General features: G+C 37.1%; 2 protein-coding genes and 1 pseudogene across 2 annotated transcripts; 2 read left to right on the top strand and 1 right to left on the bottom strand.

The window, feature by feature from the left end:
- The first annotated feature begins 576 nt into the window (after positions 1–576).
- On the top strand, positions 577–6,346 carry LOC116025693 (annotated as a pseudogene).
- Positions 6,347–11,173: 4,827 nt separating this feature from the next.
- LOC116025698 (BTB/POZ domain-containing protein At2g24240-like) lies at positions 11,174–13,138 on the top strand. Its single transcript, XM_031267031.1, has one exon. It carries the CDS (start codon positions 11,668–11,670, stop codon positions 12,994–12,996), a length of 1,329 nt encoding a protein of 442 aa, XP_031122891.1. The 5' UTR covers positions 11,174–11,667; the 3' UTR covers positions 12,997–13,138.
- A 624-nt stretch (positions 13,139–13,762) lies between these two features.
- LOC116025699 (omega-6 fatty acid desaturase, chloroplastic) lies at positions 13,763–17,414 on the bottom strand. The gene is made up of 10 exons (XM_031267033.1): positions 17,126–17,414; positions 16,968–17,022; positions 15,858–16,087; positions 15,580–15,723; positions 15,318–15,469; positions 15,100–15,222; positions 14,821–14,998; positions 14,621–14,739; positions 14,260–14,374; positions 13,763–14,096 (listed from the first exon to the last, which is right to left on the bottom strand). The coding sequence occupies exons 1-10, from the start codon at positions 17,162–17,164 to the stop codon at positions 13,935–13,937; spliced, it is 1,317 nt and encodes a 438-aa protein (XP_031122893.1). The 5' UTR covers positions 17,165–17,414; the 3' UTR covers positions 13,763–13,934.
- Between the last annotated feature and the right edge of the window lie 278 nt (positions 17,415–17,692).

Raw genomic sequence — 17,692 nt, forward strand, 5'->3', positions numbered from 1 at the left:
AGAAGAGTGTAGTCAAGTGTACTAGTTGCCAAAATCCAGATATCAAATACTAATCTCAAAAATTCACTGGAATATGAGCTTACTCTTTACCAAACATATTGTCAATACTAATCAGCTTTTTAGTTCCCAAACCCAGCTTTTCATTACTAAACTGAAATATGGATTAACATGAGTGATTTCTAGATTCCATCTTGATCTTTTGTAGAAAGACATATAATTTTTGGAGAAATTATTTGAGCAATTGTCTTTATTTCATCTTCTAGAAGCAAACTAGTGAAGTTCTCATAAGAATTGAGCTTGATAAACTTTGACAAATATGGTGATAGACTGACAGTACATCAGTTGCAGTAGTATTTGCAACTTGCAGTAGCTGTAGCAAATAGCATAACAGTAAATTGGTGATAAGCAGTACAAGAGAGTCCATTGGTGATAACAGTATATATATATATATATATATATATTAATGAACCATTGGACCAATCCAATACTGCAAGCCCAAGCCCTTACATGATATACCATTACCCAAAATCCAATTATATATTTATATTATATTCCCTACCAAAATCCTTTTTTTTTTGGAAATCCCCTACCTCAATTTCTTGCCTTCTCCACAACTCCACTCCACAGGCCACATTCGACGCGGCGCCCCCAGTCAGCTATCTACTGTTGTCATTCTCACTGTCTTTTCCCTTCATTGTGTGATCTTCTTTTCTTACGGTAACAACAACTTACTGCCAAGTGTTTCTCTGTTAGTTGGCGTAACTCATATGTATGATACGATATATGATAAGGTGCATCTGATTTTCTTAATGGCTTATCAGATGTTGAAAGGTTCCAAGGCTAAGAGCAATTCTAAGTTAGGAAAATCTCATAAGAAGAAGCTGGAGAAGCTCAAGGTGTGTGGTTTTGGCAGTTTTCAAATTCTTCTGATATGTTTACTCAGTATATTATGAGATTTTAATCAGTTAATGTTTCATACACAGGAGGAAGAGAAAAAGGCTATCCTATTGTCAGAAAGCGTTGAGACCATGGCGTAAGAGCCACTTCATTATTTCTTATAATACTGTCTGATTATGTTTGCGTTATTAAAGAAACACAAGCTTGATTTACATTACAGGAAGTATAAGATTGGGGACAATGCTTATTCACTTATGTTGTCTTCAAGTAGCTTGGGCCAGGTTTGTAATGTTACATTGACAGAAGTTTTATAAAACTAAAAGCTTAATGTAGAGTAGCTTAAGTGACACACTTAATCTTTGCTAGGCTGAAACTACCCGGGAGAAGAGGAGAAGAGAAGTGCAGTATTCTAAAGCAGGATTAGAAGTGCCAAGTGATGATCGACCCTCTGAGAAGAAGACTGCTAATAGCATATTGTGTGATGCTGAGCAAGAATCTGATGGAATGCAATGTACTTTTGTAGTCAATGACTGCCCATTGCAGTCACCAGTAAGCAAAGATGTGTCTGACACATCTTTGTATTTAGGAACTTCTCATTGGCAGAATAAACCTCACGCTTTTGATGGAGATTCTTTCACCCCAGTTAGGCATGCAACAGATGAAACTAATGAGCCATTAATGCCTAAATATATGCAAAATCCACTTTCCACCTCAAGTTGTCATGATGAAGAAAAGACAGGAATAATGGTACATCTTTGGCTCAAAGAAAATTGTTTCCTTCCCTGCTTTGTTATTTTCTATCAGCTAATTTCTTTTAAATAAATTGGACAGGTTGGAGTTGATGATAATCAGAAAGCTAAACTGGCTGATTGTCATCCACCAAGGTCTTTTATTGCCCCGACTGTAGTGCATGTTTCTAGACCTACAGAGGTTGAGAACAAAAGGAAGGATCTTCCAATAGTCATGATGGAGCAGGAGATAATGGAAGCCATTAATGAGAATACTTGTGTAATTATATGTGGTGAGACTGGTTGTGGCAAGACTACCCAAGTTCCCCAGGTGAACAATGCTTCAGTTGTTTTTTCTATGAAGTACATTATGTTCTTCCTTTTCTTCTTTAAAACATCCTTTCCGTATAACTGTGCTTACTTCTTCTTCTTCTTCTTCTCCTTTTTTTTTTTTTTCTTTTTTTTTTCCTAGTTTCTTTATGAAGCTGGATTTGGATCCCAAAGTGATGATGGAAGAGGGGGCATTATTGGTGTTACCCAGCCCCGTCGTGTTGCTGTACTTGCAACTGCCAAACGAGTGGCATTTGAGCTTGGCTTCCATATAGGAAAAGAGGTTGGCTTTCAAGTTCGGCATGATAGGAAGGTGGGGGATAATTGCTCAATCAAGTTCATGACAGATGGAATTTTGCTTCGAGAAGTGCAGGTATGATAATAGCACCGGATGCTATAGTTGTATAGGTTATTTAGGTGAAAAAAAATGTTACTCCTTTCTTAATGGCTTTACAGTTATAAGTCGCTCCTCTTCAGTGCCCAGTCTATCACCTATTAATATGTATCTTTTAGTGCAGAATGATTTTCTGTTAAGACGTTACTCAGTCATAATCTTGGATGAAGCTCATGAGAGGAGCTTGAACACAGATATACTTGTTGGAATGCTTTCTCGTGTAATAAGAGAGCGCCAGGTAACTGGATCTGTATATTTTATGCCCTCCATTTTATTTTCCATTTTCATTTGAGACATGTCAAAGAAAGCTCATTTACTCCCCTACATTATGTTTCTTGTATAATTCTATCTCATTTTGGTGTCAAAACTAACCTGTTTGATTCTATATGGCAGAGGGAATATGCAGAGCAGCATAAGAAAGTTATGTCAGGAGGTATAGTAAGCTGCAAAGAAAAGATATATCCTCTGAAACTTGTGCTGATGAGTGCTACACTGCGGGTTGAGGACTTTGTGTCTGGGGGAAGAATTTTTCATGATCCTCCACCTGTAATAGAAGTCCCAACGCGACAATACCCAGTTACTACACACTTCTCTAAGAGAACTGAGATTGTAGATTATGTTGGTCAAGCTTATAAAAAAGTATTGTCTATCCACAAAAGGCTGCCTGCTGGTGGCATACTTGTTTTTGTAACTGGACAGAGGGAGGTTGAGTTCTTGTGCCAGAAGCTACGTAAAGCTTCTAAGGAAATAGTTGAGAAAAATTGTAAGGAAAAAAATGAGGCACTTTCAATGTCTGCATTAAAACCCACCGAAGAAAAAGATATGCAGGAGATAAATGAGGCATTTGAGGTAAATGAGAATTCTAGTCATGAAATAACGGATCGTTTTAATTCCTATGATGAGGAGCATGGGGATACCTATGAGGATGAATCAGATATGTCCTATGATTCGGAGGATGATAGTGATCTGGAAGTCAGTTTGATGGGGAGGATCTGTTAAACCAGCATTCCTCGGACTCTGATGGGAAATTTGCAGTTCCCTTGGGAGAAGAAGGAAACCTTACTTCATTGAAGCGCTTTTGAAGCTTTGGCTGGGAAAAAAGCCTCTGCGTCTGGGTCACTGAAGAGAAGTTGCTCCTGTCACTGCTGAGGGTGAATCAAATGGCTCTAGTTCCCAATTGAGCAACAGCATGGTTGCTCCCAGTATTCATCGTGCTGGTCTATGTGTGTTCTACCCCTCTATGCCATGCTTCCTGCATCTGCTCAGCTTCGTGTATTTGAAGAAGTCAAGGAGGGAGAGCGCCTTATTGTTGTTGCTACCAATGTGGCTGAGACCTCTTTGACAATTCCAGGTATAAAATATGTGGTTGACACAGGTAGAGAAAAAGTAAAAAGGTACAACTCCTTCAATGGGATGGAATCATATGAAGTCCAGTGGATAAGTAAGGCTTCAGCTGCCCAACGTGCAGGGAGAGCAGGAAGAACTGGACCTGGTCATTGCTATCGCCTTTATTCATCAGCAGTCTTTAATGACATATTCTCTCCCTTCTCAGATGCTGAAATATTGAAAGTACCCGTGGATGGTGTTGTGCTCCTTATGAAATCCATGCATATTGGCAAGGTAAGTTTAGCATTAAACTTTTTTGCTTACAATTATGGCACCACCATATGCACAGGTTTCTAACCTTGTAAAAATAACCCGCATAGAGATAATTTTGTACTAGGTTTAGCAAATTTACCCAGACCTAATTTCCTCTATTACAAACACTTTCACATGGATTACTTGGTCCCCACGAGTGCCTCCTTTCTTCTATTTCTTTTCCTCCTATCTAAACAACAAATGGGTGGTATAACAAGTGTTGTTGTGCTTATTGTATTTCCTTGTGCATTACTAATGGACCCCTTCTCATCTCCATGTAATTTCAGGTTGCAAATTTCCCTTTCCCAACTCCTCCTGAGCCAACTGCCTTAGTTGAAGCAGAGCGATGCTTAAAAGTTCTTGAAGCACTTGATGTCAAAGGAAGGTTGACGCCTCTTGGGAAGGTCATGTCACAGTTCCCAATGAGTCCTCGCCACTCTCGTATGCTCCTTACAGTTATTCAGATGATGCAGAAGGTTAAAGATTATACACGGGCAAATACAGTTTTGGCTTATGCAGTTGCAGCAGCTGCAGCTTTGAGCTTGTCAAATCCTTTTGTTATGGAGTTCGAACAAACACAGTCTGATCCAGATGGCTTGAAGCAAGAATGTGAGAGAAGTGATGAGAAGGAAGACAAATTGAGGAAAAAGAAGTTGAAAGAAGCTGCTAGAGTCTCCCGAGCAAAATTTTTAAACCCCACTAGTGATGCTTTGACCATAGCTTGTGCTTTGCAGTGTTTTGAACTGTCAGGGAATCCAGCAGTATTCTGCATTGAAAATGCGTTACACCTAAAGACCATGGAAGAAATGTCTAAACTGAGGAAACAGCTTCTTCGTCTAGTGTTTAACTCAAAATGTGAAGTACAGGACGATTTCTCATGGAGTTATGGGACCATTGAGGATGTAGAAGCTGCTTGGAGGGTTTGTTTGAACAAACATTCTCTTCAATCAAATGAGGAGGAGATCTTGGGACAAGCTATCTATGCTGGCTGGGCTGACAGGGTTGCTAAACGCACTAAGAGAGTTTTTGGTCCATCTGAAAGAGATAGAAAAGTGAATGCGGTTTCTTACCAAGCTTGCATGGTTAATGAAACTGTATTCCTCAATCGTCGGTCATCTGTTTCAAAGTCTGCACCCGAATTTTTAGTGTACAGTGAACTGCTGCATTCAAAAAGGCCATATATTCATGGAGCAACAAGCGTGAAAGCAAATTGGCTTGTTAAATATGGTCAATCTTTGTGCAGTTTTTCTGCCCCCCTCACAGATCCAAAACCATACTATTGCCCATTGGCTGACCGTGTTTTTTGTTGGGTTGATGCTACTTTTGGCCCTCACCTGTGGGAGCTCCCACGACATTCTTTGCTCATTGAAGATAATATGAAACGTGTAGCGGTGTTTGCCTATGCATTGCTCGAAGGTCAAGTCCTACCATGCTTAAAAGCTGTGAGGAAATTCATGGTGGCCTCACCAGCTAGCATTTTGAGACCAGAAGCATTGGGGAATAAGCGTGTTGGGAATCTCTTAAATAGAATGAATAGTAGAGGGGGAACTATTGACAGTTGTGTCATGCTGAAGAAATTGTGGGAGATGAACCCCAGAGAACTTTTTCCAGAAATAATGGATTGGTTTCAAGAAGGATTTCATGACCAGTTTGAAGCACTTTGGACAGAGATGCTTTTTGAAATTCATTTAAACCCCAAGGATCGTTTCTCCAAAAAAATCAAGAGAGGCAGAAAAAAGGCATAATCTTCTTCAATGAAGCGTCATATTGCCCTTAGACAAAGGCAGGTACTAGTGTATCACATTCTGGTATGAAAGGGAAAGCACTGTTTTCCCGTGCCATCAGTTGTATAAACAGTCAGACAAAGAAACTGAAACCATTGCACTGGTTGAAGATAAGCAGAGCAGTCCAGGGAAGCTTGTGGGCCGAGACACAAAAATCTGAAACAGCCAAGTAAGCAATGTACATAGTATGAACTGTTATTCACCTTTTATATGTTATTATATATCATGCACTAATATATTTCTTGTGTAAATCAGGGCTCCAGAAATTGATATATCAGAACTTGAATCACTCTTCTCCACTGCAGTTCCAAATTCAGACAAAGCTAGCTCGGGAAGGAAAGGAAATTCGAGTACCTCATTGGGGGAAAAACCTGAGAAAGTGAAACTGGTGATTTATGTTCCTTTTGGATGCTATATTTACAAATGCACTATTTCCTTACTAACTATCAGATTCTTGGACTTTTAAGAAAAGTCACATGAACTATTCTAGTAAATGACATTCTTTCAAAATTATCTCCATCAAATGGACAAGAAATTGCAAAACTATTCAGTTAAACAAAATTGTTATTTGGCTATCTAGTATGCATCTTTAGATCCCCTCATCTCTTCTTTTTGTTTTTGGCCAGATTTTTTAATGCTCAGTTTTTGTTTATATCAAAATTTGAGGTTATGAACTTTCATAAACAAGCTGCATTCACAAAAAGAAATGTTGAGAATGCCTCTTAATTTAGAATCTTCACTGCTATAGCTGATTGGCCTGTCAGAAATCCTAAAAGTTCCAAGGGCTTTTGTAATTCAAGGATCTTATATTTTCTGAGATTCAAGCCTCAGAGATCATAAAGTAATAATGATACCTTTTATCTGCTGTAATGGAAACTCGTTTCCTCTAATATTGTATGAGAGAGGTAGTAAAGTGATCATGACACCTTTTATCTGCTGTTATATTAGCTTGTTTCCTCAAATAATATTCATATACATTCAACAGTTATTATGCCATCATTAACCCTGAATATATTGTGTGAGATATGAAGCTCAGAGGTTGTAAGGTGATGATTACACCTTTATCTTCTGTTATGGTAGCTTGTTTTCTATACTAATATTCATATAATCATTGATTCTGAATCTATCTTGCAACTCTTACTCTATTAAGATCATATGAGAGTCAAAATGGTGCTTGGCTGATCTTTGGCAATGGTATGTGTTGGTTTTGTAGGTTAGTTTCTGACCTGGTACTAGTTATTTGTGGAGATGATATTTGGTGTAGTAGTAAGTGCTTAATTGTGTTAATTTTATAATTTTTTTTTTTAAATTCATAGAATAGGTCGGATATGGAATAATATTTCTAGAAATAGTCCTTTTTTTTTTTTTTTTTTTTTTTGGAATCCAACATATAGTAAGTTATTGCCCTTAAATGTTAATCAAGCGTTTACCTCTAAGCCAAAAGTTTAAACTAGTAGTGAAAATGTAATTTTATTTACTTGTGTAGTAGTCATCGTCATTTGGCCGTTAAATTTTCACTCGACACTAACTAAACAATACACATTTTTACGATTTACTTTGACACTAACTCAACAATACACATTTTACGATTTACTTTCTCCATCCTAGGCACAAAATAATGCAACTTAGGGATTGGGGGGCCTAGGCACAACACAATGCAACTTAGGGATTATAAAGAAAGCAATGTTGGGCCCAAATTTTAAAGTTTACTTGACCAAGTCATATGGTATATATGTGTAATGGGCATCCTTGTTTGACCTAAAAGATATACATTTGAATCCAAAGACATCACCATCTATGCTGTATATATATAGTCTATCCCCTGCGACGGTTTAGAAAATTCATCATAGTATAAGTCCACTAGTCCTGTCCAGCCATGAGCATTGAGCCAACCTTTTTTGAGAAAGATAAGGTTGATCTCTTCTAGGGTTTTGCTGACCTGGCCTACTATAGTACTATATTCAAAGTCTCATCAATATAATGTTTCTCCACTTTAATGTTAACATCAATTCTAAAAGAGGAAACAAAACAAAATACCCAGAGCGCAATAAATTGATAAGATTACAATTACAAAAAAAGAATTCGGAGAATTAGGTTGATTGATTTATGGATTTTGATTAATTGGAATTTGAAAGTGTTATATATATATTCTATGAGAACTATGTCGAAATTGAGAACCTATGAGCAAATCCGAACAATCGATAGCAGATCTAACAGTTGAAAATAAAGAAAAAAGGAATATGTAATATTTATGAAAAAGCACTGCTCATTATTCAGACATATTTTCTCAACCTATTGAAGTAGTCAATACTGCCTCTATTGAGACTCGATCTAATGACCTCCCATTTGAAAGATCAAAGTCACTACATGCGACTTGACCACAAGGTCATTGGCCTATACATTATTATTTATTAAAAAAAAAAAAGCAAAAAGCCCTAAATGGCATTTGAAGTTGTTAATTAGTGAGATAAGGAAGAGTTAATGAAGAAAGAATGATGATGGATTTGAACAAAATGACATAGTTAGCTAAACATCTTTATTGTTGGTGAACCAATCAATGAATTAATCACCACAAATTATTCATACATATCTTAAAAATGGTGGCACTGTACACTTTGGAGTTTATCAGAAGTGGCAACAGTTGATATATCCAATCACAAACGAGGCCATGAATGCAAGGATAGATGGCCATTATTATATATGCAACTAAATTTTAGCTTCAACTTTAAGATAAATTTTCTTATTTCAATTCAATATTATTTTTTGTTGGAAAAAAAAAAGAAGAAAAAGAAGCAATTTTGGTTCTTTAAGTTATTGTTGATTTGTTATTTTAGTTTCTATTTATTTTACATGTTATCCTTTAAATCATTTAAAAAATACGAGTTATAATTTTTATTTTCTTTCAATAAAATCAAGACACGTGACGTGAATTTTACTTTCCTAGAAACCTAGAATGCATATATCATTTTCCATTATAGCACAACATCACTGAAACAGAAAGGTATTAGTTACAACATCTTCCATTCCAATGGTCATGTCATATATATATATATATATGCACTTTAATGGCAAGTGTCAAAATATATACTCCCTCATTATTACTCTGTATTTGAGAAGTGAGAAGAGAATGGTGTAGCTAGCTAGCTAGGGCTTTTAACTCTTAAACAGCCTATTTACTAGGGCATGTGAGCCTACCATACCCACAGCCAAAAGCATGATATCAACTTATTTTGACCTTCTCATCATTTAACTCCCTCAATGGATATGATGTACCCTACCTACTTCTCACTTCTCATCCATGTCTGTCAAACATCTTCACAAAATGCTTCTAAGGGAAATTAAGCTGATGAGTACATAAAATATGATTTGTGTATTCCAATTCATTAGTAAAATATTTGTTAATACCTTTTTAATTGTAGATGCTCGTTGTTTAAGATCGACCTTCTAGTGCAGTTTACGAGTTATTATACTTGAGTGAAGTTTTTGAATCAAGATCATTTTTTTCAAAGTTAGTGGTTCCTGTATATTTATATGAAGATCTAAAGCTCATGTCGAAAACTAACTCAAGACTATGATGATTATACTATATTTAATTTGGGTATTAAGTCACTTACTAGCTTGATATGAGCATTAGTTATTATAGATTTTATTTATAGTTTATATGTGCATACATTATTTACATATTTTATTTCAAGAAGTTAAAGTGATTTAGTTGATGAAATTTAGTAATTATTACTTTCGAGTTTCGAGTTCAGAAGTTTAAGATACTGTTTTCTAAAATTTATATGTTTACTAATTACACACAAAAAAATTGTCACATCAATCTTCCTAGTTTCATAGTTTGTTGAATTGTTGATAAAATAATCCTAACAATATCTAGGGCTTACAGCATGCAATATCATGACTCACAAGAAGTTAGTAGCTTAGGTATCATACAAGGAATGGTTAAGATTTAGGAATGCAACCATCCCCCCTCCAAAAATAAAAAATAAAAATGGCAGTTTAGAAGCATGGTTCTCCCTATTTGTGACAACTAAGTTTCTGATGAGCTAATGTAACAACATGGTATTTATAAATGTTTGCATAGTTTTCAAAAAAAATGTTTACATATTTTTTTGTACAAGTATTTATTTTAATTAATTAATTGAAGTGAACTCTCACCTACTGTTGACAAATGCCAAACCCTTTCCTTCTTTTTCATGATAACCACAACTCGACCACATCGCCATCTTTGCTTACAAACCACTACTACTTAAAACATTATAAAAAAAAATAAAAATGAAAAGTATAACTAAACCGAAACTTGGTGCATGTACTAGTTGGGGCAGTTGGGCTTATTTTTATTTTCAAAATTTTCATGTTTATTTTTAAATTTTATTTTTCTATTTGTGATAGTAAAATTTGTCATAACCCATAGTAGTCATGTGTTTACCAAATGTACACCTTCATATAGTAGCTGTGTGTTTTTCTTATCATTGAAAAAAAAAATCTAACTTAGTTCAACTCTCAATGGGAGCAGTTTTTGACTTTCTTGATTTGAATCGGTTAACTATGGGCACCTAAACTGACTAACCTCTTTATGGTTCTTTGTCGGTTAAGGTCATAACTCATAAGACGAGATTTACACCGTGTATGCTCTCAACTCTCAAATAATGACTGTACATCTTTCGTCATCTAAAAAACTAAAATTTTCTTTCACTTTTTAAATGATAATAAAGAAGTGAATAAAAATTGACAATTCTTTTAGTAGTATTAGTGTATCATGTATTTATCTCATCTGTTTAATGACATTTCATCATCTCCATTTTCATATAATATTCATTTGAAACGGTCGGCCAAACGTTAATAATTGTCACAAAATCCAATAAATACTATACGTGACAGCTTCCAAGTTTACCAAATAGTATTAAATTATCGTTACAAAAGAAAATTTAATCGGAAATCATGGAAGCAATAAAACAATAACCCACAAGAAACGTTCTCTTCTTCCCATGCCATGGACTGACTTTAGTTGACCTATCAAACCTTAAAAATATAAATTAAACAAGGTTTTTTTAGGGTGACGAAAAAATTCATCAGTTCATTATTTAATTATGTGTACTAGATAAATTTTATCTTGTGATTTTAGATGTTAAAACACTATAAGAAAATAAATTAATTTAAGTTATTTATAATTGATCAGCTCAAACTAAGAAGATCCATAGACTCCTTTAGTTAGAAGTTGAACTTGTAACAGTTGTGATAAATTTGACTAATGGTCCAAAAACGTGTTATTTTCAGCCGTGGGATGGAAGACTGACTAGAACAATCCAACGGCGGACATCCTATGGCCGAAGGTTGACCCCACCTCAGACATTACAAATTGATTTATAAAAGCTATGTTCAGACGAGAGAGAGAGAGAGAGAGATAATAAAGCGAAAGAGAGAGAAAGGGGAAAGAATTGAATAGAGAAAATCAACAAGAACAAAAGATTAAATTTTTATTTGATATTTTTGAACGACAACCGCTCCAATCCCTCAAATTTTTCGCAAATCTGAGAATTGTTTAAAACCCTCCTTTCCAAATCCCTCAGTCTCCAATACCCATACCTCAGTTTCTCCACTTTTTCTGATCATTTTCCTCTTCTTCTTCTTCGTCTTCTCCGACGACTTTTGCCCTGTTCTTGATGATGCTTCTTCAAGACAAAATCTGCTCTTGTCTCTGTGATTATCTCCTGCTTCCTGTAATCAATATTTCCTTCTATAGACGCCGTTGAATTCAAGAATTCTTTGCTGTGTTTTTGTTTTTTAGCTCAAGATATTTTCTAGGATTGATCTTGCTTCCTGGCCGGAAAATTTTCGGGGGGTTTAAGATTAAGTTTTGAGGTTTGGGTTGATTGATTTCCGATTGGTAAGTATGGGAATTCAGAGAGATAGGGTGCGGTTTAATGTAGGCGGAAGAGTATTTGAAACCACGGCGACGACGCTGGCGAACGCCGGCCGGAATTCTTTCTTCGGAGCAATGTTTGACGAGAACTGGAGCCTGAAGTCGGAGGCCACTATAACCGAACACTTCATTGACCGGAATCCGGATTGTTTCGCCGTTATCCTCGACCTTCTGAGAACAGGGGAGCTTTATATTCCGGCGAATGTCCCGGAGAAGCTGGTGTACAGAGAGGCCCTGTTTTATGGGGTATTGGATCATGTCAGGGAGGCTAAATGGGGCCCATTTGACGGCAACCGTCTCCGCCTGGCCCGGTCGATGACCGGCCGAGCCCCCGGAGACGGCACCGCCATCAGAGCTGGCCCGGACGGCGGCTGCTGTGTGGTTCATGGGAGTATGGTTCATGTATATGATTGGATTATGGAAGAACACCCTCCAATCAATCTTGATTATCAGAGGGTTAATGATGCAGGGTGGATTGATTCAGGGAAGATTGTGATTAGTGCTTGTGAGAGATTGGGGAGGGGAGATGGAGGGTTGGGATTGTTCAATGCCTCAAATGGGGAGCTAGGGTTTAAGTTCAATGTGTGCCATGAAAATCAGGCTAAAAGCTTCACAGCTGGAGCATTGAGTTTCAGCTCTGATTATAAACTTTTCTCTAGCTGTAAGGGGAGAAGCAATGAGTATGGGATTGGTGTTTGGGACCAAGTAACCGGAAAACAAACCGATTTCTTCTACGAGCCGCCCGGGTGGTCCCTAGGCGACGCAGACAAGCTGCAATGGCTACACGGCGCCAATTGTCTATTGGTTGCCACTTTGTTCCCGAGGAAGGACAATTGTTACATCAGTTTACTTGATTTCCGGGCGAAAACCATGGTGTGGTCGTGGTCTGACATCGGGGCGCCCATCTCGGACGAGAGGAGGGTGAGGGACGCGATTGCAATGGAAGAAACCAGCTCGGTTTGTGTGGTGAATGAGTACGAGGATTTAGGGTTTATGGACCTGAGGAGCAGTGCAGGGAGTGTGAGGTGGAGTTCAAGGAGCAGGCTGATGAAAGGAGGGAAGATGCCTGATGAACCTTGCTACCCTAAACTGGCATTGCATGAAGGGCAGCTGTTTTCTTCCATGAATGATTGTGTTTCAGTGTTTTGTGGCCCTGATTGGGTTCTGACGTCGAGGCTTCGTCGCAGCTATGGGGGCTCGATCTGCGATTTCTCGATTGGCGGGGATCGGCTGTTTGCTCTTCACAGTGAAGAGAATGTGTTTGATGTGTGGGAAACTCCTCCCCCACCAATACTATGATGTCTCAAGAGTCTAGAGTTTTTTGGTCTGTCCTATGATAATAGATGATGTTAGGATAGGAAAGAGAGTATGTTGTACCACTTGGTTTTCTCAGTCTGTATACATTAATCAAAGTGACAGAAATGGAAGTGATTGCCAACCATACTGTGCTTCTATCAGACAACAAATTAACCAAAAAACATTGCCACAACAGCAAAGTCTTAGGGGACAATGTTCGTTACACTGCTGATTTAGTAATCATAAGGTTACAAGTTTAACTTTCAAAGGAAACAACTTATTGGTTTTCTTGGTTTGAACCGGTCAGCTATGAGCAACCTAAGTTGATTTAGCTCCTTGTGATCCTTTACTAACAAGGATCACAAGGCGGGGTTTACCCGTGCACACCCTCAACTTCAATAGTTGTTACGAGATTTCTCGAGTGACCTGTTGGTCAGCTATAAACAACTTAAGTTTGTTTATTTCCCTATGATCTTTTGACGGTTAGGGTCACAAGACAAGATTTACTCACACATTCTCAGATAGTGGCTTTACTCACACATTCTCGGATAGTGGCTGTGACCCTCAGAGTTCCCTTGTTATTCAGAAGAAAAAAGGTCTCAAACCTACACAGAACAAATGCAGATCTCTGTATGTTGTATGATGATGTTTTCTCTGAATCATGTGCATCTTTTTTCACTCAACAGTCCTAAACAAATGATGTTTTTGGCATCGTTCAAACTAAGTTCAGGAATCTGGCAAGATATGTTTCTGTGAGATTTCGACACGATGAGCACAAGAAATTTGCTGATATATTATAAACATAATACATGTCTGTAACAAAAGCCTGTTTATATGAAAGGGATATAGAACTAGAAATGAACTAAGAAAACTAGCTTAACTGCAAAAAATGGAGGAAGCTCTAAAGAACAATTGATTAGTAGTAATACAGAGTCAATTTGCTAAGCGTACTCGGGCATTACTTTTTTGAGGAAAGTGATTGGTTGGGATTCGGTAGGGGCAAGTTCGTCAAATGGAATATAGTTCCGCTCCTTATCATAGACGTGACACACTGTCATTATCGTCTTCATTAGACGCCAATTCCATGTGGCCTCATTCAAGTACTGTTACAACGAACAAAAACGAAGTAACTATAGTGCGGAGAAATCCACAAATCGGAGACTGTTTAAAGATGCAACGCAATTTTTCTTCAAATCAACAATTCACGGAATGATGAGACAGCATACGAGAATCAAAAGACAGCAGAGAAAGAATTTAGGAGCGTACCCTTCCCCAATTCTCTTGGATGGATTTATGAGCATCCCGCAGATTATAGCTTGGTATTCTCGGGGAGACATGGTGGGGTACGTGAACATTAATATCATGGCAAAGGATCTCAACCCTGTCAAACAAAATACGCAACAGTTGTGAAAACACAACCCGAAGGACCTTTTCGAGTTTCAGCACTATAAAACATAACAAAGATGGTTAAAACGTCAAATACATAATACCAACATTAGTGCAAAATGTATAAAAACTCAAACTAACAACACCGGAGGTACATAAACTAATCAAACTTATAAGTATCTTGGAAAACATTCAATTTATCTATAGTCATTAGTTTAACAAACAAAAGCAAAATAATTACCAACGAGGATAGTCGCAATGAACCGTGCCATTAAGCTGGGCCTGAGCTGCGTTCCACTCGTTTGAATATTTGAAGGGAATGTGAGGAGCTGTATGATGGACCATCGTAAAGGTACTCATCTGGGGACACAAAGGGTTATAAGCATTTTTGGAAACTAAATCATTGTCGAAAGACTGAAAAAACAACGAAAGTAAAATTACCCAAAAGTGATAACCCAGCCATGGCATGAGCCAAAACTTGACCCATCCAATTATTCCCGTTTTGTAGATGATCAACGGCCATCCAATAGCCATGAAAGCAAAGACGCAGGCTAAGCTTATTTTTACTCTATTGACTTCGCTAGGTCTGAACTTGTTCAAATTAAAATGCCAGACCAACCTAAAAGAAAAACTCAAAAAATGAGATTATAATGAAATTTCATAAAACTTTTATTCATTTTACCTATGATAATGCTTCTACTGATTGGTCGGTACACATACCAGTGAGCTATAGACATCCAAGGTCGAATGGGTCCCATAGCAAATATCAATGCCTTACGCAATAGTGGCGCAGAATCAAACTCCTCTTTCCAAACAGGGTGCCAAGCTGTGTCTTCTTCCAACCTGGAATAGACACGTAGAGACAGGTTAGAACGAAACAATTGGAAATCAAGAACTTAGTTTAAAAGAATGTGGTGACGTTAAGAGATCATACTAACATGTTAGTTTTTGCATGATGGCGATCGTGCTTAAACCGCCAAGGTTCATAGGGGTAAATCAGCGGCATCATAGCTAGAGTACCAACAATATCCTCGACCAATTTGTTTTTTGAAAATGATTTGTGTGCACAATCATGTCCTATTACAAAGAACTAAACAACAAAAATAATATCAAAACCATAATAAGAAATCGTCAATATACCTAATTTTGTAAAGAGAGGTGAGTGGTAGATACAATCGAAGAGGGGGAAAAGAAACTAACTCCTGTTATTGCAGTTCCCGTCCATGCCCAAGCTAATGGAAGTAGATACCACGGGGCTTTGGCAATCATGTAAAGTCCCAAAGAATATGAAGTTACTGATATCAAAACTGTCTTCCATGCTTTAAAATTATCAATCTCAAACACCTAAAATTAAAACAAGATGAATAATAATAAAAGTAATACTCATAATGGATGGAGAATGAAATTGGTAACAAAACAAAATTCCAAGGAGAAAGTAGTAAAGAGTAGTCAGCACAAAGCAGCATTCCGAAAAATACCTTTTTTGGGAGTGTGTCTATAATATCTTTTAATGTAACATTATCCGGTAGCGGTTCTCCAATTTGCCTAAAACCATATCTTTCACATAATAGTTTCCTATCCTCAGCACTTTCTGCAGGAGAGGGGGCAACCGGAACTGCCACAGCTCGTATAACATTTGTTTTTCTGAAGGAAATTGAACATCTACTCTGTTTGGTTCTTATCTTATGTAATCCTTCTGAAGTAATACCTGCTTAACATAATAGGGAAAAATGCCAGATTAAGTCATCAACTTCACTTCAAAGTTACCAACTCCAAGTATACACTACACAGGCATTATTAGGTCCGAAGCTCCACAAAATATACAGGAAAAAAACAGAGAGATAATTTAAAAGGTGGAGAAACTATGGAAACTTGAAGAATCTTGAGAAGTTGAGATGACTTCTTCAGTAATTGGACGAATAATGTGACTGGATGATGATCCAGTTCATAAGTCCAATCTTGCTCATTAAAAAAAGACAAAAAAATCTCCTGAGACTGTCTCACGAATCCTAGTATTGCACTTTCTTTCATAAGTAACTATTGAACACTTAAATATTAAATTTTGATTTAAAAGTATTACATTTTTCCTCAAAATTGAAAGTAAGGGACGATTTATTCCTAATTAGTATTACATTTTCTAGCATAAATATTACATTTCCATCTTGACCAGACCGTCTCACGGCTCCTAATAATTATTTTTTAAACAACATTCATTCAGTCTTGGTTTTCATCAAGTCTAGATCCTTCATACTTTCAAAATGTAACAGTGCTAAATTGTTCGCTAACAGTTTCCCCATTAAATTTTTTAGTGAACCCATACCAAGGTAACCTTTTTCACTGTGTGGTTGAAGGTAAAGTTACTAAAAGAAACATTGTGAATAATCAAGAAATCACATTTCCATCGCTACAAAAAACCTTTCCCAGTTCATAACAGCAGCAAATACTAGTTGAAAAGCTGAAACAAAAATCCTGCTTGCATTTTAAGATAACAGAACAATTGAAGCATATCCATAATCCATTACTTCCTATTCTGGCATTCTGCACACAAAAAGAAATTAAAAAATCGCATAGAATCAAATATGCCACACCTGGGAAGCTAAGCTGTGCAATTTTATTGCCCAGAATCGGCCTCTTCGAAGGGGTCTGAAAAATACTCAAAAAAATAAATAAAAATGCAAACTTTACGCACAATTACAAAACGACATTGGAGATTAAACAAAGGGGGAGAAGGAATAGGAAACCCCACCAAGATTAGAAAGCTGGAATCTGCAACACTGCAAGCCATAGGAGATTTGAGTCAATAATCTGCCCTTTGAAGCTACAGCGTTCTTTCAATTTCTTCTTAAGCTGGCGGGTACTACGTGAAGAAGATCATGGTAAAAGGTAAAGCCCTGAAAGCAGTGTTGGCAGAGTCTGTGGAGTTGGGAGGCTTTGTTATAAGAGGGTGGAATTGGAGTGGCCCCAAACAAGGATAGAATTCTGTGATACTGAGCCCGCCGACCAGCTCAACAAGTCGCCAGTGCCACAGTTTGTGGTCAATTTTTGTTTAGGTTGTGTATTTCGTTGGTTTTATGCTCAATTTGAACATTTGCAGGCCAGTGTTATGATGTTATGTCAAGTTGTCAACCAATTTTTGGATAATTCATTTCTTTATTCCATTATGTATGAATTTCATATTTATTTCTTTTTTAAATTAAACTAGCACTGAATCTAGGTCGGTTAAGCAAAACAACAATGGGTGAATGGCTAAGGAACTCTTTAAATGGGTGGATTGCGAGTTTATCTATAAAGTAAAGGATAGAGTTTACTTTTT

Source organism: Ipomoea triloba, chromosome 7 (assembly GCF_003576645.1).
Source record: "Ipomoea triloba cultivar NCNSP0323 chromosome 7, ASM357664v1".
Classification (NCBI taxonomy): domain Eukaryota; kingdom Viridiplantae; phylum Streptophyta; class Magnoliopsida; order Solanales; family Convolvulaceae; genus Ipomoea; species Ipomoea triloba.